The sequence below is a fragment of the Protomyctophum parallelum genome, assembly GCF_964188405.1.
Source record: "Protomyctophum parallelum genome assembly, chromosome: 5".
NCBI classification, from domain to species: Eukaryota; Metazoa; Chordata; class Actinopteri; order Myctophiformes; family Myctophidae; genus Protomyctophum; species Protomyctophum parallelum.
In genome coordinates this window covers 14,267,848-14,294,542 of record NC_139702.1, presented here as the reverse complement: position 1 = coordinate 14,294,542, position 26,695 = coordinate 14,267,848, and the positions used below count along the sequence as shown (strand labels likewise).

General features: G+C 42.4%; 3 protein-coding genes across 3 annotated transcripts; 1 reads left to right on the top strand and 2 right to left on the bottom strand.

Moving 5' to 3' along the window:
* Nucleotides 1–4,318: 4,318 nt before the first annotated feature.
* Nucleotides 4,319–13,741, top strand: LOC310858202 (von Willebrand factor A domain-containing protein 7-like; the record flags this gene model as incomplete). The annotated part of the gene is made up of 17 exons (XM_083764307.1): nucleotides 4,319–4,501; nucleotides 5,060–5,196; nucleotides 5,392–5,536; nucleotides 6,551–6,644; nucleotides 6,780–6,908; nucleotides 7,701–7,887; nucleotides 8,116–8,285; nucleotides 9,174–9,286; nucleotides 9,401–9,517; nucleotides 9,672–9,824; nucleotides 9,913–10,045; nucleotides 10,131–10,288; nucleotides 10,473–10,560; nucleotides 10,819–11,090; nucleotides 11,744–11,880; nucleotides 11,976–12,150; nucleotides 13,295–13,741. The coding sequence occupies 17 exons, from the start codon at nucleotides 4,319–4,321 to the stop codon at nucleotides 13,739–13,741; spliced, it is 2,838 nt and encodes a 945-aa protein (XP_083620433.1).
* A 475-nt stretch (nucleotides 13,742–14,216) lies between these two features.
* LOC310858843 (uncharacterized protein) lies at nucleotides 14,217–19,705 on the bottom strand. The gene is made up of 2 exons (XM_083765131.1): nucleotides 18,761–19,705; nucleotides 14,217–17,616 (listed from the first exon to the last, which is right to left on the bottom strand). The coding sequence occupies exons 1-2, from the start codon at nucleotides 19,637–19,639 to the stop codon at nucleotides 15,976–15,978; spliced, it is 2,520 nt and encodes an 839-aa protein (XP_083621257.1). The 5' UTR covers nucleotides 19,640–19,705; the 3' UTR covers nucleotides 14,217–15,975.
* Nucleotides 19,706–24,423, bottom strand: LOC310858844 (uncharacterized protein). The gene is made up of 3 exons (XM_083765132.1): nucleotides 24,076–24,423; nucleotides 21,070–21,171; nucleotides 19,706–20,919 (listed from the first exon to the last, which is right to left on the bottom strand). The coding sequence occupies exons 1-3, from the start codon at nucleotides 24,127–24,129 to the stop codon at nucleotides 20,662–20,664; spliced, it is 414 nt and encodes a 137-aa protein (XP_083621258.1). The 5' UTR covers nucleotides 24,130–24,423; the 3' UTR covers nucleotides 19,706–20,661.
* Nucleotides 24,424–26,695: the final 2,272 nt, after the last annotated feature.

Here is a 26,695-nt window from a genome sequence, read left to right as displayed (position 1 = left end):
CAGTAACATAGAGGTATGTATACATTGTCATTGCTGCTGGCATCAGTATAAGCTTGGTTGATATTTCATCTGTTTTTGTTTTGCCTGAGTTATGGTTGTGTATCGCGGTGTCTGCAGTTTATATGATATCACTTAAAGATGTTTTCTTGTATTCCACGGTGATAATTTCATCAAGTAGATTTATTTCATTTTTTATTCTTTTATCTCACACTGCAATAGTTGTATACCTGTAATGCTGGGGTGGTCACTGGGCAACCATCTCTTTTTGATCTAGCAGGCCGATTCAGGTGATCAGTCGAGTTGATCAAAAACATCCAGTATCAACGTTTATTTTTTTGTGTTTCAGTTTGAAGTGATTATGATGGAATTGTTATTTCATTAAAGTTGTGAGACTTAATTGGGCAACAACATGATAGTGTAAACAGGGCTGGGTGCAGTTCCAAGGGATATTTCACTTTGATTTGAAAGTGAAATATCCCTTTAAATGTGTTTATTAGTGGTGTGCTTACTGCTTGCACACTTATCTAACTTCACCTTCTCACCTCTTTGTATTGTGGACTCTGAGCAATAAGCATTCACGTGAGTCTGTCTTAGAGAAAACTGTTCTGTAATTGTTTTGGAGAAGGTTTGGACTCTAGTGATATCTAGCTTCATATTCAATCTGTGATGAATTAATGACTGCATGTTTACAGTGGTATTATAATTAGTAACTGATGTTTACGGGATGGATGCCTGGAAATAGACATAACGGTGACACACACACACACACACACACACACACACACACACACACACACACACACACACACACACACACACACACACACACACACACACACACACACAGCGCTGGCACTTTGGCATGCGGGGTCAGATCAACATATCCGCCTAGCTTGACAGCAGACTGCGGGGCTTTGGCATGGGCCTGTTGAGAACTCTATTTCGCTGGGCGCGGCTGCACTGATAACTTCTGGACAGGCCCATCTATAGTGTGAATGGACAGGTGTCAGTCAACAGGCCCATCTATAGTTTGAATGGACAGGTGTCAGTCAAAAGGGAGACATCGAAGAGGAAAGATGGATGGGGAAGGATCAACATATGGGATGTCAGAACAGGTCAGCTCCATATATGGAGATCTATAAGGAGGTTTGAGGTCAGATGTAGAGTTGCTGGCCAATATTGATGACATCAGTGATCTCCATCCCTGATTATGTTACGTGATGTCACATGCTCCATCCCTGATGATGTCACATGGCACAAGGCAACATCAACCCAGAGGAGAAAGCTGGTGGTTGCTCAGGTGCGGAAACAAGAGGAGGCAGACGGATGCGCAACGGCAGCCTCACAGTCCAAACAGGGCCAGTGGACTCTCTGGGAACACATGGAGCATCGGAAGCTCACATGGAAGGATCTTTGGGAAATGGAAGGAAGCCAAATCATCAGAGCCACCTATGATGTTCTTCCCATGCCCAAGAACCTAAACCAGTGGTTTGGAGAAGATCCCTCTTGTGCACTTCGTCAAACCCCTGCGACACTGAGGCACATCAAAACCAGTTTGTCCCAAGGCCGCTACACCTGGAGACACAACCAGGTCCTAAAGACAACTGGCGATCACTCTGGAAGGAAGAAGAGCTACCAACAATGCCCTCCCTCCACCAATGCCCAGACACTCAAACACCACCCCTTTTGTAAGAATGGTGCATTTTTTTTTATATATAGCGCCTTTATCCAAGGCGCTTTACAGAGATTGTGCATTACATTCACCCATTCACACACACATTCATACACCGATGGCAGCGGAAACCATGCAAGGCACCAACTAAGAGCAGGACAACCCCCAGCAGAGCCACCTGCAAGAGTCGAAACAACCATCTTAGACTCTGCCCGAGACTGGAGGATGCTGGTTGATCTAGACAAGAAACTCGTCTTCCCGCCTGAGATCATTACAACTAACTGCAGGCCGGACCTGGTCTTGTGGTCAACCGCCCAGAAGTCGGTATTCACTGTTGAACTATAACTGTACCATGGGAGGCTGCAGTTGGTGAAGCATACGAACGCAAACAACTGAAGCACTCTGACATAGCAGCCGAGGCAGAGCAACGCGGCTGGCGTGCCCAGGTGCTTCCGGTTGAGGTCGGGTGTAGAGGATTTGTTGCTATACGTCCACAACCAAGCTTCTCAAGGGGATGGGAGTGCGAGGACAGGCGTTCCGCAAAGCCGTCAGGTCGCTGTCAGAGGCTGCCTAACGAACGAAGCAGCAACAGCTGCCTATGGATCAAGAGAAAGGACCCCAACTGGGCTGCAAAATGAACACGGAGGGGTAAAAGCTGAGGGGGGCGACACCTGGGACGCCAGGTGTCGCCGTTGAGCCCTTTTGGGCCTATCAACGAAACACCTGTGAAGGAGGGTGCCCACCTGATGACCTCAGTGAAGCCTTTACCCCTCCCGGATCCTACCCCACTCGATGCCAAGTTCTGATTATCTAAGGGATTGTACTATCTATAGTCCTATAAACTCAACTAACATGATGTCACATTGATGATACATGGTGCATCAATGTGACATTGTGTGTCAGCATGGTGTTATCTGCGACCTTTAGTCACAATTAAACTGTATAATATGCTATGTATTTTGAGACACTCACGTATCTCATGCCAGTCAAGTAACGTAGAGGACAGGTATGTACAACTTCAAGCTTGGTTGATATTTCATATTGTTTGTTGGTTTTGTCTGAGTTATGGTTGTGTTTAGTGGTGTATGATATCACTTAAAAATGTGTTCTTGCATTATAATAATAATTAAAATAGCTTTTAATTAATTGCTAATTTTGATAATTGATTTTTAAACAACAAACATTCATCAAGTAGATTTTTATCTGATCTAACGTGTATGATTCTACTTAGATTAGCACAATTAGTGCAATATTTGTATTCTACTTAGATTAGCACAATTAGTGCAATACTTTTATTCTATTTAGATTAGCACAATTAGTGCAATATTTTTATTCTATTTAGATTAGCACAATTAGTGCAATATTTTTATTCTATTTAGATTAGCACAATAATTAGTGCAATATTGTTATTCTATTTAGATTAGCACAATTAGTGCAATACTTTTATTCTATTTAGATTAGAACAATTAGTGCAATACTTTTAAATTAATAAAAATATTGCGTGGATCAAAACATCCATTATTAACGTGTATTTGTGTGCTTCAGTTTGAAATGATTCATGAGATTATTATTTAATTAAAGTTGTGTGAATGGCAACACAATGATAGTGTAAACATGGCCGGGTACGTGCGGTTCACGGGATATTTCACTTTCAAGTCAAATAAACACCAACAAAGAATATATTAAAAATATAAAAATAAATAAAAGGTTATGGAAAAATCACGGCAAACCCTCGTGCATTAGAAAGACATCTTTTCTATGTTTAATTTGATTTGAAAGTGAAATATCTCTCTAAATGTGGTTATTAGTGGTGTGCTTAGTGCTTGGACACAGTTATGTAACTTCGCCTTCTCACTTCTTTGTATTCTGGACTCTGAGCATTCACGTGAGTCTGTCTTAGAGCAAAGAGTTCTGTAATTGTTTTGGAGAAGGTTTGGACTCCAGTGTTACTTGTTTTTTAGTTTTCTTTGTAGATTACATTCAATCTGTGATGTTTACAGTGGTATTATAATTAGGACTTAAAACATTCCCTTTTAAATATATAATTGTTTAAAATGTACATGCATGGCCATATAGCCATGGTAGCTCCGTACCATATAGGAAATATTATGTGCTTTGGACGGTGCTCATTTTGTGTTATTCCTGGAACCTTCCCGGTCATTCTTTGGACTAATTTCAGCTCGCACTTTGACCATAACATTGGTATTTTCATTCAGAAGCATTAGAACAGTGATTCTCAACCTGTGGTACGTGTCGCCCAAAAAGAAGACAAAAATGAAATTATATACATATAGTATACTTTTTACTACTATAGTTCATCTGACCTAGCAATTGGTTGAAATAGGCTCTCCAGACGTTCTGAAATGAGCATGACAGCACACCTAGACGTTAAGTTCAAGCTCAAGTTTATTTGAAAAACATCATTGCGTAACAATATGAATCATGATGTTTCTTACACTTTGAGACACGAGAGGACAAAAATATACATAATAATAATAATAATCAACTATCAAACAACGCTAAAAAGTTTCATAGTAATAGAAGATAATCATAATATAAGATTAATCATGTTCGAAATATCATCATGTATCATGTCTGAACAAGAGCCGTTCTTAATTGCTTTACAACTTTTCTTTCAGACTGATGATGTCACCAGTGACGGGTGTCCTCCTGTTTACCTTGGCCCTATGGGGCGGGGCCGTAGCCTTTGCTCCCATTGGAGGAGATGCATCCACTCACGTCAGCATCACAGGAACGGCTCTTTTGGAGAAAGTGAGAGAGACTTGTGAGAGAGTGGCTCAGTTATCTGGTCACGAGTTCAAGCCTACGGTGGGTAGGACACACACACGCGCACGCCGCCGCGCACACACACACACACACACACACACACACACACACACACACACACACACACACACACACACACACACACACACACAATGTATGTTATTTAATGTATTCAGTGACAGACATTTAAGCTCCATTGTAACAATCCACTTGAATCCAGTAGTAGAGCAACCTGATTGATTCATTATGTTTGAAGGTTTACCACAAATTAGTCTGATATTTTGTACCGTTTTCAGAGAGTTTTACTAAATCAATATCCAGTCTAACATCATGATATTTTTTTTGTTTTGTTGTTTTTTTTCCCTGTTTTTTATTTTTGTATTTGTTTTGTTTGTTACCTGGCGTTCCTTTTCCCCCTCTCCCAACGTGTTGTGTTGTGTTGTGTTGTGTTGTGTTGAAGAAAAACCCAATACAAAAAGATAGATATATTACTGATACTAGGCTCCGATCATTTGAAAATGATTTCAGATCACGTGATTGGATCGGGACAGCCCTACTAGAAATCTAATCTAACCTCTGCCCTTTCACCTCTGACCTCAGGGTAACTCTGCTGAGGAGCTGGTCCAGGCCTGTCTCGGTCCCAGAGCAACAGGAGAGGTGTCGGCCGCCAAGTTCCGCTCTGCTCTCAATGAGATCTACGTTCAGAACGGACTGGTGGACCGAGACTTCATCAACAGGTGGGAGAACATTTATGGGCAGTAGACCTTTAAATGTAATGAATATCAGAGTTGTATAGAATAATGCCTCTATAATCTCTGACATCAAGTACCGTTCTCTAATAAGCCACAATTTTGTAAATGTTGCCAGGCTTGTTCATATCTATTGCAAACAGCCCAAGTTAACCGACTGTAAATTAATGTCCATAACTCCAGTCCTCCTTACCACTTCAACAATGAGGCCTTCCCTGAGGGGCGGGGCCTGATCACAGAGGGTGTGGCTAGCATCAAGGCCAACATCCGCAACCAGAACTTCCAAGCTGCGAGGGAGACACTGGGACGAGTGCTGCATGTACTACAGGTGAGAGAGGGATAGAGAGACACTGGGAAGAGTGTACTACAGGTGAGAGAGGGATAGGGAGACACTGGGACGAGTTCTGCATGTACTACAGGTGAGAGAGGGATAGAGAGACACTGGGATGAGTGTCCTACAGGTGAGAGAGGGATAGAGACACTGGGAATACAATAGGCCATACATGGCCTACTTGTGTGCAAGCAGAGCACGCAAGTACTGCTACTAAACTGCTATTCTAAATCCTTTAGTTTAGACCCCGTTATAGACCTTATACCAATCTTGAAACGTACCGTAGTTGCGTCACCATCAACAGCCAATAGAGCGTCGCAGTCCCTCCCCCTTTCAGAACAACGAGTGGCCCAGGAAATGGTTCTCCATTCATTTTCACCATAGGCGATTCCTAAATTATTTATTTAAAGACGGTTACGCCGCGGACAAAGCCAACTCGGATCGTGACAAATCATGACAATGAACACAATGTTTTGGGCCAAACAAATAATTAGAAAGTAGAAAAAAACGGCAGGTTTTTTTGTTGTTTTTCTTCTTATAAATTGTTTGATCGGCCCAAAACATTGTGTTCATTGTCATGATTTGTCACGATCCGAGTTGGCTTTGTCCGCGGCGTAACCGTCTTTAAATAAATAATTTAGTAATCGCCTATGGTGAAAATGAATGAGAACCATTTCCTGGGCCACTCGTTGTTCTGAAAGGGGGAGGGACTGCGACGCTCTATAAGGGACCATTCTTACACCGACAGTATACATACCCAGCCAATCACAGCGCTCTGCGCAAGTAATTACGCATTGCGGTGGTATAGCTCAGTTGGTAGAGCTCTCGCCTTTGGACCCCAAGTTCAAGAGTTCGATCCCGGGCACCGCTCCACCTCAGCAATCCATCTCCCAGGGGTCTAGCGCATTGTAACGAGATACCGACGTCACCCCTGACCTACTCAATTTGAAAACCAAACTGAAAGTGTGTGTGTGTGTGTATGTGTGTGTGTGTGTGTGTGTGTGTGATCAGGACTTCTACAGCCATAGTAACTGGGTGGAGCTGGGATTCAAAGTTCCATACGTCAACCTCCTCCGCCCGGACCTCCCTCTGGAAAACCTGGCAGGTGCGTCTCTCTCTTTTCTTTGAAATCTCTCTCTGTATCTTTGAGGCTTTGAGAATGTTGTAAACGTATCTAAAGGTGTTTGTAGAGGGTTGATTTTCCTTATTGATCTGTGTTTGCCGTACTGTACGTGTGTAGAGAAGGACGCTGCGACCTGCAGTGACTGTGCCAGTGGAACATGCCCCGATCCTATCCTTCCTATCATTCTACAAGAGAAGAAACTCACCTCAGGCTACATGGGGATCTTCTCTGATGCCAAGCCTAAAGGTATAAATGACAGATCATTACAAAAATGTATTTCCGTGTTCATAAATGATTGATTGATTGATTGAAAATGGTATTCACAGTTTGTAGAATGGGCACAGTTAAAACAAAATACATGTCAATAAAACATCTTTACATCAGGGTCCTCCATTTTCAATTAATCAGAAAAGACGTAAAAATATACATTTCTATGAAAAAAGGGAAATAAAGTAAGCCCAAGTGCTATTTGAGAAGTCGAAGGAGAATGTTTTCTTATTAGTAATTGTAGCCAATGTATTTTGGACATTTTGAAACATATCCTTCATATTGTTATTCCACTCCATGTACTTCTAGAATGAGAAGAAAGACTATTGAAATTATTGTGTATTATGTATTATAGTACATATATCTGTAAAACAAATCCTGCATTTTGAAACTTACAAGTACTTAAAGGACCACTTCACCACTTTTCAACCTATCTTCATATAATAGGTCCTCACTAATAATCATGGTAAAATGGCACGATTCTTTTCTACTCAGTCTGTGTCTCATAGGAGGGCTATGGGCAGTTTAGAAAGCCTGCAGTTTAGAAAGCCATGCAGTTTTTATTAGCTTGTATTCCCCATCGATGATGTCACTGGAAGACGGTTTCTGAACTGCCCACAGCCCTCCTATGAGACACAGACCAAGTAGAAAACAATTGTGCCATTTTTTCAAGATTATTAGTGAGGACCTATTATATGAAGATAGGTTGAAAAGTGGTGAAGTGGTCCTTTAAAAGTACATTTCTAATCTGATCCTTTTGTCCTATGCAAGGTAAATGCAGTCACGGCGGTGCTGCTGACCTGTCCAGCGCGGTGGTCCCTCGCGGTGGCATCAGCAAGGATGAGCGTCGTCCAGACAACGTGGCGTTCCACACAGCTGCTGTCCATTTAGCCACCAGTGCCAGCCTCCAACTGCTGGAAGACATCCGTGGAGCTGCTGGAGACAATGACTTCTTGAGGTGCAACGAGAAAACTAAAACATTATTATTACACAAACTAATTCTAATTACATGAGCGTGTAACTATTACGATGTAAAATGAAAATCAGTTGATGGCTATTATACAAAGCCATGATTATACCATGAAAAACCCAGGATAGTTTTAGTTCCATACTAGACCAGCACCAGTTGCTGCAGGAGAGAAATTCCATCAGAATAATAACATCTCTGTCTTTTTGTTTCTCACAGAATGGTTGGCATTGCCCGTGCTTCCGTGGTGTGTTTTGTCCTTGACACCACGGGCAGTATGTCTAACGACATCGCAGAAGTCAGGAGACTTGTTCACCAAATCGTTGACACCACCAAGGGAACGCAGAACGAACCTTCTGAGTACATTCTGGTCCCCTTCAATGACCCGGGTAAGATATATTGTAGTAGCCTACCTTACAGCATTGACCTAACAGTACCACTTCTGTCAAGATCTAGTGCAACCTTTAATTCCATACAGTACAAAAATCACTCAAAAAGAAAATTCTTAATAATAGTTAATGATGCTCAGTGTTTTACTTATATTGGAAAGTGGAAGATTGTTCCAATCAGATGGAGCTTTATAGTGGAATGCCCTGCATCCAACTTCAGAGAATATTTTTTAGGGAACGGTAAAGTAGGAATGCTGTGTATTATATTATATAAGTGGGTATCCCTGTAAGCCCCAACAATGCTTTTCGTCAACATTTACATTTTAATTATTACTTAATTAATATATATTGTTTTCCTGTACTTTTTTCACCTAAACATCATCATTGATGTTCATTGTTTAGTCTTGCAATGCCATTGGTCATGATAATTGCATATAAATACCCCCCACAGAGGCACAAATTCACACAACTTCAAAATCTCTGGACTCTTTGCAATTTTGGGAAAACAAATAACCTATGACCTTTGACCTTTAACCCTGATAAAAGTAATTAAAATGCCTGTGATATATATCTGTTTCAAGTATGAAGGACAGTTGAAGTGGACACATTTAAAATGGAATGGAGTGATAGGGAGAGAGAGAGAGAGAGAGAGAGAGAGAGAGAGAGAGAGGAGAGCCATATTTCACCCACGCAATAGCCTGGGAAATGTTTACGTCAGCCCAATAAACCTGTTGCTTTTCTGCTTTCAATTAAAAGTAGGTGTCTACCGTGTCTCATTTATTAAATGGTGGTTATCTCATTTTAAATGACACATACAACTTAATAGAAGTAGTAGTCTATGTACATTTGTGGCCAGGAAATGTCAAAAATGTGTGCATGTTTGTGTAGGATTTGGACCCATGACAAGGACTCCAGATGGTGATGTAATGAAAGCCAAAGTATCAAAGCTCATTGCAAGTGGAGGTGGCGATCTCCCTGAGATGTGTCTGTCAGGACTCCAGGTATAGAAGTTAATCATCTCCAGTCAGGATTTACATATTGATTAATATGGATATCAACCAATGATGATATAGGAGCTAAACACTTCAATTGTCCACCTTTCTGTTTCCATATAGTTGGCTCTAACAGGTGCCCCTGCCTCCTCTCAAATCTATGTGTTCACTGATGCCGGAGCCAAAGACATTCATCTAAAGGATACCATTGTAGCCCTCATCAGGAGCACAAAATCAACGGTAATTACTACATTACAGATCCCTGGAGAAAACATTTTCTTTAAAATAAATACTGTAACAATATTTTAGTGATCATATCCCTCTCTTTTCTCAGTCACAAGCTGACACCTTGGTTTGCCCAGTTACAATCTTTCCCGTTCCACCTTGTCACCAGGTTAATTTCTTCATGTCGGGGTCCAGGCGTGGTCGTTCTTTCAACATCTACAGGGACCTGGCTCTGGCTTCCGGGGGTCAGGCCATTGAAGTTTCTAAGAGCCAGTTGCCTGAGGCCACAGACATCATTCTTGACACTTCCACCTCTGCCCTGGTAAACACAATGCAGCTCCAAAGAGGCCATAAAGTAATGAAATGTTAGGTTAGTGGAATAAATTAATTTCTCTTCTGTTTCTTCCCAGGTGACGGTTCTTCAGCAAGAGAGGAAAACTGGGAGGGAGACCTTCCCCTTTGTGTTGGACTCTCTCACAAATGTCACTCTGTATATTACAGGAACACTTACAGCTACTAAATTCACACTGACCAACCCAGCAGGTCTGTCTGTCTGTCTGTCTGTCTGTCTTTCTTTCTTTCCTTTTTTCTTTCTTTCACATTAACATAATGTGTCACACACTACCAGGTGTTAGCCAGGCACAGAGTGAGGCCAGTGGTAATTTGGGGACCATTCAAACGGTGGGGAACCTGTGGAGAATACGTCTCAATGCTGACAAGCTGCTAGGAACCTGGCAGATCGACATTGACACCGCTCACCCATACACACTCAAAGTGACAGGTCAGATAATAGTACTGTTTCTGCATTTTCAGACATCCTCTCCCTTTTATCGGTTTGTTCATCTCAATACTTTAAAGCAATTATTATACTGTCATACATCATCTCCTTGTATTTATCCACTGCTTTACTTTTATTAAAGCATTATTAAATGCCTGATTGTTAACATATCTGTGTGTCATTCCAGGTCAGAGCGTCATCACCTTCATCTATAACTTTGTGGAGGCCTTCCAGGGACCTCACCCAGGTTACGCAGTGATCACTGGGCGTCCAAATGCAGGTACAGTCAATAACGTTGTCACACAAAACGTTACACTCACATAGCTATAGTCATATAATCACTTTTACAATTATATTATTGTATTACTAAACCGTTTAGCCTACTGTAAATTTGATGTAATTATATGTTGTATCATTATTTGTAAATTATGAGATCATAATCATATAGACTATTGCATAATCGCATGGCTACATCATCATATTTTCTACTCACTCTGTGCCATGTCTTAATTCTTCCCTCTTTGTCCTGCAAATCCAGGCCAGCCTGCCACCCTGTTGCTATCGGTGATGGGTAAAAAGGGTCCAGATTCTGTGTCCATTGAGTTCGTTGGTTTGGGAATGGTCTCTGGTGCAGAGGCCATGAGCAGTGGCTCAACAAAGGACATGGGAAATGGAGATATCCTGGTAACAGTCGATAGCGTCCCAGAGGGTGAGTTTGTGGTCATGCTGAATGGAACAGACTCAGTGTCCAGAACACACTTCCAGAGGCAGTCCACCACCCAGATGTCCGTCTCCAAGGTCACCATCAAGGTAAGTGTCTTAATTCACTTCCTCTAATTACGTATTTCCATCAAGCTGGGAGTATGGCTATATAATTTATAACCAGCTCAGTGGCCTTGTGGTTAGAGGGCCCGCCGTGGGACTGAGAGGTTGGGGTTTGATCCCCGGCAGGGTAGAATGGGACCCATTAGCTCCATGCTTGGCACTCAGCATCAAGGGTTTGATTGGGGCTAACATCCCTGTGACATACTTATAATAATAAACTTAATTAAAATAAGCTGCGAAGGCCTATCAAGTAGACACCTGCCTGCCGATCTGAGGGTACGTGCGGGGTCGTGGGGCTGTAACATTGCTAAAATGTAACTTGGGGCCAGCCCTTGCACGGCTTTAAAAGTAGTCAATAAAATCTTAAAATCATAGCGTCATGTCCAGGCCCAGGGGTGTACTTGTAGGCCTACATCATGTCCAGGGGGTGTACTTGTACATCAAGCTGCCTCACGCTACAGAAACTGGAGATAGGCTCCTGCCCCCTATGGGCCTCATGGCTCGGCAAGGATTACTTTTAGCAGTTAGTGACTCAAATTATTAGGATAAGTGACATGGCTTTGAGACAATCATACCAAAAAATATAATACACCATTTCACTTTTTTCCCCTTCTCGACTCCTCCTTGTCGTTCCTCAGGCAGCAGTAGACAGCAGTTTGGAGCCAGGGAAAGCCTTCTCCCTCCCATTCAGTGTGATGACACAGGGCTCTGGAGGCACATACTCCATCACTGCCAGGAATGACAGAGACTTTCCCATGACTGGTTACCCAACAAGGTGAGGAGTGATCTGCCTACAACACTCGTATTTAATATTGTCATAATGTCAAGGTCCATTATCCTGTTCAACCCTCCTCTCCAATTCTCTGACAGCCTATTTTTGACATCCGGCCAGTATGCCAATGAAACGTTGACCATTACGCCACCTGGAAACACACCATCAGGCACCGATGTAACTCTGACCATCGAGGCCAAGCGGTCATCCTCATCCAGCGGTGATCGTGCCGACTCCAACTATGCTGTTCTACGACTTTCTGTTGTTAGCAAGGTAACCATCCCCGTTCATGAATACAACTATATCGTTCAATAAAGCTACAACATATCTGTACGTCCGTCTGTATGAGAACCCTCAGACCGACCGACTTGAAACTCTGTGCACACATCAGTTCTGGTTCTGTTCTGGTACTCTGACAACGACTTGCATTGTTTCTGGCTTGCATCGCTCCTGTGTAAACCGGTGATGGTGTAATTAAATAAATACATAGGCTACATATTAAGTAATTCATATTAAAAGGTTTACCATTACATACAATGCTTAATGGTGCGTTCACGCGGGCAGACGCAAAGACGAACGGGAGGGGAGTATCATTTGGAGCAGCTACGTGCATCATTGCGTCTTTGCATCGCCATGTCGCTGGCTTCCTTTGACAATGAATGGTAGACTCCGTCTTTGCGTCTGCCTGTGAGAACGCAACATATAGGACACACTAGCGCCACATTTGTAATTGTGGATTTGCAAGCTTTAACGTCAGCAAGTGCGACACCAGACTGAAAAAGTATACTTGATTATCCAGTCTTTACGTACAATCAATCACTATTCAATTATATTGTTTCTCTCCTTTTCTTTTTCATGCTTTCTCCAGATCACAGATTTTGTACGGCCATTGTGCGACATTGTCAACGTACAGGCCGAAAACTGCCCATATGATGTATCTCGATGTGAACCCTTCAACTGGACGCTCTCAGCGACCCTCACTGATGGTAATGGCACTGGCATAGATAACAATAGCATTAGTCTAGTCCAGGGTAATGGAAAGCTCCAGGTCATCAACTCGAACGCCACCTCCATTCATGTAACGTACGATGCTTCCTGTTGCTCTCAGATAGTAGAACTCGATGCTGTCGATAAAGTTGGCAATGTGGGCCAGTGTTATCATTCAATCTTTCAACCAAAGACAGATTTTGATTCGCCACTGTGCAACATTGTGAGCGTGCAGGCCGATAGCTGCCCTGCGGATGTATTTCAATGCGAGTCCTTCAACTGGCAGCTCTCAGCGACCCTCACTGATGGTAATGGCACTGGCATAGATAACAATAGCATTAGTCTAGTCCAGGGTAATGGAAAGCTCCAGGTCATCAACTCGAACGCCACCTCCATTCATGTAACGTACGATGCTTCCTGTTGCTCTCAGATAGTAGAAGTTATCGCCGTTGATGGCCAATTCAACGTGGGCAAGTGTTACCATTCGATTGTTCGCCCAGATTACGTCAGGCCATCGTGCAAGATTGTCAGCGTCAAGGCAGAAAGCTGCCCCGAGGATAAAGCTCAATGCAAGTCCTTCAACTGGGAGCTCTCAGCGAACCTCACGGATGGTATCGGTACAGGAATAGAGGCCATTATTCTGCACCAGGGTAGCGGAGAGCTCCAGCACACCAGCTTGAAGGCTCGCTCGATTCAGGCGACATACAAGGCTTCCTGTTGCTCTCAGATAGTGGAACTCATTGCCGTCGACCATGTCGGCAATGTGGGCAGGTGTTACCATTCCATTGTTCGCTCCGGTGGCCCTCCTGCATCGGCCCTGTCCCGACCGCTGTGGCTGTTGTGTCTGGTGGTTTCTGCCTTTGTGGCCAGACTTTGAGGGGAACATGGCTACTTATAATGTTGATTAAGGAACCGCTTCATCTTGACTTTGCTTTAGATAATTGACAACATTTCTCAAATGTTCTAATCTATATAAATGCTCAACCTGAACATTGTCTGGATATTGTTGAAAACAGTATACTTCTTCCACAATATAATGATGAAACCTTCCATTTGCACACTTGTTGTTCTCCAATATATTTAACATACTTGCTATGGGGCGTTTAAAGTGCAGTGGTTGTCTATGTGATTGCATTTCAGGATACACTCTTAATATACTTTTTACATTTAATGAACACATTGGAGCTGTTAGTTGGTAAACCAGGTTTATTCGTTAAAATGATCATAACAATTCTCTTCGGTTCCATTATGTTTAATGTGTGACTGCTATTGAATGTTGAAATAAAACTGGTTCTAATGAAATGTTTCATTGTTGACAATTTAAAAAAAGAAGAAAACAAAATACACCCGTACTGCGAAGTGAGGGGCGCTCTTATCATCATATATCATCTCATTCTGGCCAATCACAATTTCCGTCCTCACTTTTCCATCTTTCTGCCCTCACTTTTAGCTTCAATATGTACTTTGCTCAGCCAATCAAGTCATCTCCTATGGGGTGATCAGCCAATCAAAAGTGAATGTTTGTGTTCACACAAAACCCAGAAAGCTGGGCATAGCCTAGGAGGGGCTCAAAAAAATAATACAAAACATTTCAACAGAAGATTATCTGACTGCATAAAATGTATCATTACACATTTAGTAGATATGGTTTAAAATGGGTAAAATGTAGCTGGCAAAAGAAAAACAAAATCCCAGCAATTTAAGGTGCTTAATTTGCTACACCTTAATTTTTCCTCAATGTCAACATTCTGAACATATTACAATACTATGTAACCGCCCGTATACAACAATACTATGTAACCGTATACAATGCAACCGAGTAACCAATATGTTCAACAATTCAAATCTTCCCACTCACCATATTAAAATGTTTAGGCAATAGCCTATATGTCATTTCGTTTTTTTTAATAACATCCTAAAGGCCAAATATTTTTAAATAGGCTTTTTGCGGTTCCGGTCGTTAAAGGAACGTTCATAGAAAGCATGTGAAAGGAAAACGGATCACAATGTTAACCCTGTTGTAGAGAAGACCTTTTAGGATACAAATAAACAGACACATTACAAATTAAAAGGAAAGAATACCGAATGCAGATGCTTCCATACAGGTGAATTATATGACGCAATTATTAAGCAGTAAACATATAATCAATATTATGCATTGTGGCATAATCTGAATTTGAGACCTACCTGTTAACCCATTTTGACCTGAGATCAGATTCTAAAAATGTCTTCTACATCCTGACAGTTTTCTGAAAAAGCTAGCTTTCTATGTCAGTCGTTCTTCGATTTTTCAAAAATAGCAGACCTATATAATAGCTAAAGCATTACATAATGCATACCGTAATTTCCGGACTATAAAGCACACCTGAATATAAGCCGCACCAGCTAAATTTAGGGAAAGAAACGAATGTGTACATACTGTATATACAAGCCGCACTGGACTATAAGCCGCTGGTGGTGAGGTTATCATATGTGTCCCACTTTATATAGGTGTAATGCCTTACAAAGACACTTGTTTTTTTCCCCCTTGTCACATCTGAATATATTCCAATTTTAAACATTGCATCCTAAAATGAGACATAAAATTATTTAAAAAAAAAAGCATAAATGCTCAAAACCAATGTCAGACACAAGGTGCATATTAAACAAGCTTAATAACAAACAAAAAAACACACCAATTATTCTTTTCAGTTTAGCACAATCACTTGATGGACCATGAATGAAAATATCCATTGTGCAAATGCAATACTGGATGTACAGTACAGAACAGTTTTGAAATTTCAATGTACAGTATAACTGACTGACAAGCATACAGTTGTCTGTATGTACAGTATGTGGTCATCATAAGTTCTTTAATCCACACCTTCATCTGTTAGGACCCTGAATCATACAGTTGGGTCAATTTAACAGCCCTCTACGATTAAATTGACACTTCAAAACCATATAAACAAAGCGACATTTTAGATTACATACACATGTGTTGAGTAATACATTTACTCTCAATTATCTTCATATCTAACCAACTTAAATCAAATGAGTAAATCTTTTGGTGGACAAACACAACCATTCACTTCTTGGGTGGAACATGGGTACATGTCGAGTGTTTTCTCATCAGACTTTATGTACATTTTTCAAGTGTTTTTTGAGGTGACCGGTCTGTGAGAATTTCTTGGGGCAGTGTGTGCAGTGGTGTGGTTTCTCCCCTGTGTGTATGTACTTGTGCACTTTCAAATTGTTACGATCAAGAAAGCCCTTCCCACAGTAAGGGCACCAGTGTCTCTTCTCCCCGTTGTGCCACCTGAGGTGCACATTCAGCTCCACTTTCCTCTTGAATTTCTTTTCACATAGGCTACAGTCGAAGGGTTTCTCCCCGGTGTGGATTCTCGTGTGCATGTCCAAATCACGCTTCATGTGGAACTCTTTGTTGCAAAATTGACAGACAAAGGGCTTCACCGTGCCATGGACCATCTGGAGGTGCTTGGTGAGGCCGAAGGTGTAGACGAAACCCTTGCCACATTGCACGCAGACGTGGATCCTTCCGTTGCGGTGCACCCTGCGATGGCGACTGAGGCGCTTGGCGTCTGGAAAGTTCTTGCCGCAGTGCAGGCAGGAGAAAGGCTGGCGGACCGGGTGGAGGCTCACGTGGCTCTCCAAGGCCGCCGCGCTGCCGAGGACTCGGCCACATTCCCCGCACTGGTTCTTGAGCAGACGCTCGCCGATAACTGCCAACGGCTGTAGCGGGGATACGATCGGCACCGGTGGTCGGCCCGCGGCCACGGCTCGGACAGGGGTGTCTGGAGGAGTTGAGGAGGCTGGCAGGGGCCAGAAGATTTTGCCCGTCTGGCAGAGTTTGTTATTCGCCGATTGGCTCGATTCACCTTCAGATCGGCTATGTTGACCTTCAATTTCTGTTTCTTCGTTCTCCGTTTTAACCACAGTTTTAGCTTTTACTGCCTTAGGCTCCTGCTGACGTTTGACTGCTCTGGCTGTTTTCACGTTTTCGACATTGGTTGCTTTAACTAACCTTTTAGCATTGTCTGCTTTAGTCGACTTTTCGACATTGGTTGTTTTAGACCGACTTTTAACATTGGCAAACATCTGAGCATGGGCCATCTTTTTAGCACTGGTTGCTTGGGGTAACTTTTTAGTACAGGCTGCTTTCGTCGATGTTTTAGTATTGGCTGCTGCAGCCAGTTTACCGTCAGCTAGTCTACCCTTTCTGGGGCTCACAGCATCTTGAATTAACGTGGGCCTCTTAGCACTAAGTGGAGTTGGTTCGTTAAATCTTTTTCTATTGCCTTCTCTAGTGAACGGCCTGATGGGACCATGAGGGACAGGTTCATTGGTAGTCCTCTCGGAGCTACCAGCGTTCTTACTTAATCTAGACCTCCTAAGACTGACAGGAGGAGAGTGTGCATCATTAGCCTCTTTAAGACTCGAGCCATCTTTAGTCATATCAGACTTTTCAGAGCTGAGGGGAATCGATTCACGAGAGCTCTTGTTGTCTTGGCTAGACGAGGATTCACGACGAGAGGTCTTTGTAGGGTTCTTGACATTTCTATCTAATCTAGCTTTCTTAGCTGTGACAGGTGTGGGCTGTGCTTCCATGCGTGCTACAGGGTTTAGTTGTGTTTTACAGGGCTTTAATTGTGGTTTGAGGTGACCGCCGCGCCGTTTTAACTGGGTATTTTCATCCACGCCGTCCTTGTCATCTGTCCCAACGCTTGTATTCGTAAGAACGTTGAAGGGTGCCTAGAATGAAAAGAAAACAAAATTAGGAGAAAAAAATAAAAAATAAAAAACAGGAGCTGCAACCAAAATATTAATTAAAATACAAAACACACACACACACAGTTGGAGTGAAGTAAATTGATTATGAAAGGCGCTGCAGCATGCCACAATCGCTAACAGTACGTTTTAACAGCGGGAGACCTTAGAGACCAACGCCGAGCGTCACTTGAATTTCATTGGCTATCGCCCACTATCGCCGGGCGACGTCGTCCCAAAAGATGTTAAGACGTAGGGTATGGGTGTTTGTGATTCATGGTCATCCTGCCCTACAGTTAACAGCCTCTAGAGGTGCCGGTCAGTGCACTGCCTGTTTATTTCTGTTACATCCTGGACTTCATCCATTGTACTCTTGGTGCCCAACATGCTCAAGAAGAAGCTACCTTTTGCTTTTGAGCCAGCCCGGTGGCTCAAAAAATAGAAATTGTGCACCTCTAAGCCATACTGCAAGAGCCATCAGTGTGGTCACATTGAGAATAGGGGTGCAATTGTTAATAAAGAACCAATTGTTTGTCCTTATTTCCCCCCCCCATTGTCATTATATAAGCAACAAACTTATTCAAAAAATAAAATGAAAATAGCAGATCTACAGCTAAGTAACAATGAGTCGCAGTCACATTGTAAGCTTGTGGATCAGCTATTTTCGCACAACACCCTAACAGAGCTTAAGACGTTAAGCAGACTAATTGATTAGACTAGAATTATTTGACAATTTAAAAGCGTAATCGATAGAATAACCAATAAGAAAATAAGCAATAGTTGCAGGCAGCTTGAAGTGTCGACCCAGGGAAAAGAGATGCTGGTGGTTCAGGAAAAAATCCTATTATTGCCGATCAAGCATCAAGTTTCTCCTCATGGCTAACACATTGTGTGCAAATGAGCCAAATGAGTCAACACAGTGGGGTCAACAGAAGTAGTAACTTGTGTTCCCATTTTCAAAACTAGCACAGCTGGACACTGCGCAACACGGGCATGCATTTAGTTTTGTCCTTTTCGGAAAGTTACACAAAAACAAATATATATATATAATACACATGATTATGTGATCACCATCTGTGAGATAACTCAGTGTATTGTGATATTCATATCATACAAACATTGGTATTACCTGTTCCTGGACTTCAGCTATTGGTGTCACTGCCAACTGTGCCAAGAATTGGACTTTGGTCATCTCTAAATGAGGGTAACCCGAGTCCTTGGCGATTAAAGAAGAGAGCCTTAACAAGGCAGATGAAGGCATCTCCTGTATGGCTGTGTCTGGGGCCGGTGCACACAACGTTGACTCCTCGTCGTCAGCCGATGCAGGTGACATCTGAGATGATTCGACTTCTGCCAGTGGTAACTCTTGGACGATGCTTGTCACGTTTTGTAGAACAGGGGCCTCCGTTTGCTTTTTAATGGATGAACGTTTCAATTTCAAAATCTCATTTCTCAATGCTGGCAACGATAGCATAGTCAATTTGACCACTGCAGACATTTTCTTTGGGGAAACGGGAGGTAGTGGCATTATGGTTTGTGCATTGGTGGATGAAGTTGACCGTGTCAAACTTGAACACGTTTCGGTGGGTGCCCTTGTCATTTTTGAATCTGCAGCACTGGTTTTGGTTGAAGCCAAGTCGTCACACTTTTGGGACAAGCTTGTAGCTAAATTGACTGTTGACGTTTGCGCAGACTTGACCGTGTCCTTTGACCGTTGTAGCCCTGGTGTCACAACGGACATCTGCTGTGGTAGTACAACCATTTGAGGGAGTGCATTCTCTGAATGGCTGGATGACTTGGCAGTTGCCTGTGGAGGGACAGTGGACAGCGATTGGGCCGGTGTAACAGCCATTGTCTTGGGTTGGGTTGATGGTTCACCCTCAGCTGTCACGGCGGGTGAGCACATGTTCTGTGTCGATACAACCGTTGAGACGGTGACGGTGGAGAGTTGCGTTTGCGGACGGGCCGATGGCATACAGGGTCCGTGGGAGGACACTGATCTGGGCATGACAACTATTTTTTGAGGGCTTGCATGTGTCAACTTTGGAGTCACCAACGTTATTCGACGACCGTACCAAAGTACAGCTGGAGACCCAGCTGTACTTTGCGAATTGACTCTGAGGGTGAATTGTTGTACTGGAGGTTGGGATACCGTTTGCTCCGTTGTAGGTAGCTTGGCTCCCGTTTGCGGCGTTGCAGTCGGCGAGTGTAGTGTTGGTGCAGCTGACGTTTCCGTGTCTCCAGGACCAGATTGTTGATCTGAAGTTTGCGAGCTAACCGGAGAACGAGAATGCTGTGGGTTGGCAAGTGTTGATGTGGTTCGTGGTACACTTGGCTTGTTTCCTATTGTTTCATCGTCATCCTCACCGGGTCGAACATTCATGGCTTCTATTAGTAGCATTGCATCCTCGAGAGTTGGATATGAGAGCGAGCGGTTGAACTTGGTTGAACTCGGTTGAACGGACGATGGTGATTTGGGGGGCTCTGTTGAAGAGGTCTCCAGTGTCTCAATGACTGAGGGAATTTCAAATAAAGGCAGAGTTGCCTCATCTATTTGCTCCTTTAGCTGCTCGCATATATTTGGTTTTACTGGCAAATCTTCTCCTTCAGAAAGTGGTGAAAGTGGAGAATAGTCCTCTGTCTCTTCAATGTGTGCTGAAGGATGGTCGACCGTCGTGTGGGCTGTGGGCACAACATTTAATGGAGATTCAATAATCTCTTTTGCTTGCCGTTTCATTGTAGACGGTCTTGGCTTCTTTAATGGGCGCCCTCTTCTAGGTGCCGTTGACACAACAGGAGGAGGATACACATCAATCTTCTCCTCTCTTGTTGAAGTGGAATTTCCGGTTTCCTGGTCTACAAGAGCATCAGCGGGTGGAGACCGAACCTTTGGTGGTCTCCCTCTTCTTCGGCCAGGCTGGACAATAATCTTAACCTCTGCTACGCGATCTTCTACTGCTGGAGTACCACATGGTTTCTCCTTTGTGAGGGTAGATTCTGGTAGATTCTCTGTTGCGGAGGCCATTAATGTCACTGCTGATATCTGCTGCGACTGCGGTTCCATCTTCTCCACCAGCGGAAGAGGTGGGACGACCGGTGGATTCTCCGGTCCAGAGGCCTGGCTGCGAGTTCCTCTCTCACAACTTGGCGCATTGTCCACTGCTGTGTCTGGTTGGTCTGGGGCCTCGAAAGTGTCCTGTTGATCTTGCTGAGGGGCAGTAAGTTCTCCGTTTGAAGATGGCTGGTCAATGGGAAGTTTTTCTTCAAAAGTAATGTGATTGAGTGAGCCTATAGGGACAGAGGGAACACAGACACAAAACAGAACGCACAGGGAAAAGAGAATGTTTGAGGAGTCATTCATTACATTTTTGGATATCCAATGTGCTACTGTATAGTTTGTGTATGGTTGTCTTTGTTGGAAAGGCATCATTTCTTTACCTGGAAGTTGATTTCCATCTCCATGGCTCTCAAGTCGTTTCTCTCCCTCCAGAGCCTCCTCTGTCCCACTGTAAATCTCACCCACTTGCAGAGGAACAAGGTCTTAAAAAACAAAGAGACATAACAAGCATCAACAGTTAACAATGAGATCAAGGTCGTCATTTTAATTGAATACAATATATTGATTTTATTTTGAAAAAAATAAATGTAGCCTCATTATCTGCCTCCTATGGAATTCAACTCTTCAGATATAGCCACATTAAATGTAAAGCACAATACAAAGCGTGCAAAAACATTTTAATCAATTGGGCCATTCGAATAATGATTATAAAAAAAGGCACATTTCTGAGGAGTCTAGGATACAAATCCAAGTCCCCTACCCTACGCGGTACTGAATGGAACGGTGGAGAGCAGGGGAAAGAGTCTGCTATATTGAGTCAAATAGCAGATCTACAAGCTCACAACGTGTCACGGATGCAATGCGTTGTGTGCTTGTAGCTCTGCTATTTTCGACCCGCTGTATGCCAAAGTACTGTATAACTCGAGCCAAAGACTGGGGAGGCTGTACTCACATTAGTTGCTTTTCTAGTACGAATATATACGGCACATTTTTGGCTTCCGTGCCGATGGCAACCTATATGAATATTCTGGCTTGCCATATTATCACATAACCTTAGTGGGTGACTGCTAATTTTGTTCTCTGGATCCGTTATCAGTAGTACCACTGACAAGTTATTGATTTGCGCTTTAGTTCACATGTTGTTGGTCAAATGTTGCGCAATGTAGCTCGGCTGTCAGTGCTATTTTTAGAGAATGTTCCCCAAATACCCAGACCTACAAACTCATGGGGGGTGACATGAGACCTGAACGGTTGTAGGAGCCATATTGTACAACTCTGCACACATTTCATTTTAGAACAATATCACTATTCTGTTTTTAATGATTTATTTGATTTAACATTTCTTTATGGCTTTTATAAATGTTTGGAACACTATTTCCTGGGTGCAACAGTGAATTGAACTAATCGATTGAATCCATTAAAAATAATAGACAATCATCGATAGCAATTGTTGTGGAATTCTGGATCAATCAATAATCGAGGCAATATATAGGAGACAATATACTCAGGCGGTGATGTATTGTATGCAAGTACAATATCATATAAATATATAAAGATAATATAATACTATGAAGTATACAATATCACTCAGGACAGAAGTACATTTTCAGCTCAGGATACCAAGTTCATGCAATCAACCCAACACAATTTAGGCATTTAGCAGACGCTCTTGATCCAGAGCGACTTACATTTAAGCAAAAACAAAAGCATGGCATACAAAAAGTAGTTATCATGAATCATGTATAAACTAAGAACGTAACAGTGGAGTATCTATGTCAACTATACATACTATATAATATATTATACAATATAGGATAAACAGGATAAACAAGTGACATTTAAGGTTATGACGCCCTTTTTCCGCCATACTGTACATGTTTTGTATATGATATTTTCCTGCTATTTTCAAATAAGTGTATATTTGTAGCCTACATCTTTAAATGTTCTGATCGTAGAATTGACCCCGATGTAAACAAGTCTTATTAGTGCTTTTATTTATCATGGTTTCGTCCTCAAAGTAGCAGTGTTTGTATTGACGTGTGCTTTCCTTCTAAATGTACCCATGCAGTCTACTAGCCCTCCAAGCAGAACCCAAATGCTACTGAAGTTTCTGACATTTGTTCGACCCAGTGCATTGGGTCCTGTTCCACGTCGTCCATGCCACCTGATTAAAACATTTACTGGCTCATGTTTACATGTTTACCGCCTCCCCGCGCTCTTTGACGATATTCTTCAGTATGAGGCTTTCTTAATATGTAAAGTATAAGTACCCATACATGCCGCTGCGAATATCTCCTGTGGCGCGGAAGCCGTTAAGTATTTTTAATATATGTTTGCCCGATTTGGAAGCTTGGATTCTTCTTTTCCTTCCTTGTTTATTGACACCTCATTGTACCGCCTATCTGGCTAGCTAGTGGCGCTATAGCTATGACACAGCAGATCAGAGGCAGGGACGTAGCCTCACAAGCCAACCGCACACCGGGAGGCGGTACAATAAACGGTAAACAAACAAGAAGAAATAAAGCGACCAAATCGGTCAAACAAAGATTAAAAATACTTAACGGCTTCCGCGCCACAGGAGATATTCGCAGCTGGATGTATAGCTACTTAAAGTTACCGAATTCAGAATAACTCAAGGAAAATAATGGCGTCACATGCCGCGGGTCCTATTTTAGAGAGAATCTCCATTTCCGCATATAGGAATTTCCATACGAAAATACAGTAGTGAGCAGGGACCCAACGTAAAACTCAACAAAATATCAAAAAAGTTTTACGTAGGGTCCCGAAAGGGGCTAGCAGTCTACATAATTGTAAAACAAAATGCTTTGATCAATTTCAATCCTCTTTGTTTACAATCTTGCATGGTATCCAGAACATAAACACACGCAGCGCATTTTAACGTGTATTTAAGAACTTGTTTCCTTTGTTTTGCCAGCAATGGGCTTTTTGATTGATTGATTTAAATATTTATTAACAGTTTGCAGAATTACAGTACATTTCAAGCACAACTCATCAATACAAAGACTGTTAATTGTGAGTGGACGACCCAATAAAGCTAGTTTACAACAGGGTCCACCTTGTTCAAATCATCAAAACATTTAGAGACATACAAATAAGACACTTCTATATAGCAAAAAAAAGAGAACTTGAATTCATCATAAAGGAGGTAAAAGATTAACACAACAGTGAGGGGGGAAAGGGGTGGGTGGGGGATTCATATTTTTTTATTTTACGGGGGCCAGTTTCGAATTGCAGCCAGCCGCCTGTATGTACACTTTGAGAGCGATTTTGAAGGAGTCAAGGGATTCACATGTCTTAATGACTGTTGGTAGACTCACACTGGATGGATTGGTAAGAACAAGATAACGTACGTTGGCACAACTCACCACATTGGACGGCCGTATCACATTTGGTGCGTGGTGGTCCTTCTCCTGGCTCATTATTAGATTCACAACACGCTCCGGCTCCTCCGTCGGTGGTGGTGGTGGTGTCTCGGTCTCCTCTGGCTTTCTTCTCGAAGTGTCTGCACTTCGACCTGAGCTCCTCGTTCTCCTTCCTGATCTGAGACATCTCTGCCTTCAACTCTTCCACCATAGTTTGGAAAAGTTGCGACGTCTCCGCCACCGCGCTCCTCAGCATGCCCTCCATGACGCCGGCGTACCGCGACTGGAACTCGTCTCCCGACATAATGACGGTACACTGTGGTAGTTGTTACTTATTCACACGACGAGGCGTCAAAACTGGGTGTTTTTTTGTTCTTGAACGGCTAACAAACAATGGATATTTAAATGAGTAAACAACAGAACAGAACACGGTATTATGCCCCCAGTCGACCAGCGGTCGCGTTTCTCTTTTGTGCTGCGTTGTTGCCAGGATTTGTGGCAGAGACAAGCAATCCGGCCCCGGGCACCTTTGCTTTGGGAGTGGAACACCCTGCCATTGGCTCTTAGGCTAGCACTGCAGACTAATTTTTTTTAAATGTTTTGTTGTTTCTGATGTTCTTTAAACCTCTGCAAAGCACTTTGTTATTCATTCAACCAGGTCTATGAAAACAACCCCAAGCGAGCACTTCACTTCGCCTTTAAACATGTTACATTACACTCAGGATATTTGAAAATGGCCAATTGGCAAGCTCACACAGTCACAGTGCATCGTGATGAGACTATATATTTAATAGACAAACAAACAAACAAAAACAAAAAATAGAGCAGAAGTGGACTTGGTGAGACGTAGGAGGGGCCCAGATGAGACGTAATGGGGTTCCAGGCAAAAACATATTTTCAGATGGGGGTCCACAGACAAATATATATTTATTTGGGGGTCCCTGCCATGAAAACACCATTAGGAAACAATGCCCCACAAAACCACAACCCGCAACTACAAATTATATTTACAAGCAACTTTACAGAAAAACAAGCATAATGTCACTTATAATAAGCGGACATGGCAACCCTGTTTTTCTCTCTTTTTTTCTTTTTTTTGGTGCAAAATCCGGATATCCGCTAGTAGGTAAATAGTTTTTCTTCTTCGTTGACCTTAGTTGAAGTTCACTTCACACCGCCACCTACTGGAACAACACCAATGGTGCACCTTCACCACCACTAACACCACAACCACCCACCATCAACTGCTACATTGATTGATTGAATATTTTATTAACAGTTTGCAAGTAGTACAGTGGTAGGAGTAGTACAATTATACACTTAATTATACACTTTTAACTTAATCAAAAAAGTCAACCAAAGAACAAGATGTCCTTTGTGATCTGTATTCTGTAGCCTACAGGATCTCAACATAGACAGCTTGAAGAACCTAGACAGTCACAGGAGCCCTTATACAAGCTGGTTTCTTCGACTATGCATGTCTTGGTACCACAGCACCTCAAAGGCCCTTAAAACAAGGCTCCAGTCCAGACTTCCCAAAACAAACTGGTCAGGCCGTACTCCCCGAACCCACCTCACCTCTGCCCATTTCTTAATGGGCCTGGTCTACAAGATCCGCTACACCACTATGTATAGGCTTATTAGGCTACCTGTCATACTTCCTTAATGTCAATGAAGTCCACGCTCACAACACCGACCAGAGGGAATTCAACAACGCATTTGCAACCCCAGATTCGGTTCAAACAAGGGACTAAATTCATTTCACGCCTATGCCACCATCCAAAATGTGGAACGCCCTACCAACAGCCATTAAGACATGAATTCCTTGACTCCTTCAAAACCGCTCTCAAAGGGCACCTACGGACGGCTGCAACTGCAATTCGAAACTGGCCCCCGTAAATAAAGTCTGCCCCCCTTTCCCCTTACTGTTTTCCCCTTTTTACTTCCTTTGATGATTCCCTTTCCTTATTTTGAGGGCTCCTATATGGGTTTAATGTTTGTTTTTAGTTCAATGTTTGTTTTAAAAACGCCATATTGACAATGAAGGGAAAATGTACGTCATCTTGTCCCTAAACACAAACATTAAATGCCATCGACAATAAAGATAATGTAATGTTTGTGTGCGCCGTTTGTTTTACATCAACATTACATCACCTAGTCAACATGAGTTAGACTTTAATATATTAGCGCCCCTCACTTCACATGGGTGTGATTTTTTTTATATATATATACACCGGTAAGTGTATATTGTATGTCTCTAAATGTTCTGATGAATTGAAAATGGTGGACCCTGTTGTAAACAAGTGTAATATAATGCTTTGTAATGTTGTCGACCACAGCATCTTTGTATTGACTTGTATTGTTTTTTGTTTGAAATGTACCCAATTCTGCATTCTGTGAAATACAAATGTCAATCAAAAACTGCAAATATAAGTTTATCAGTCTCACATTTGCAAGCATTCAGCTATACACAATGTGACATACATAGCTCACAAAATACTGTATATACTTGCCCCATTTTCAACTGTATTATTATATTTTTGACAGTTGCTTTGGCAATGTAAATGTATGTTTTCTCATGCCAATAAAGCTTATTTGAATTGAATTGAGGGGGGAGGGGGGG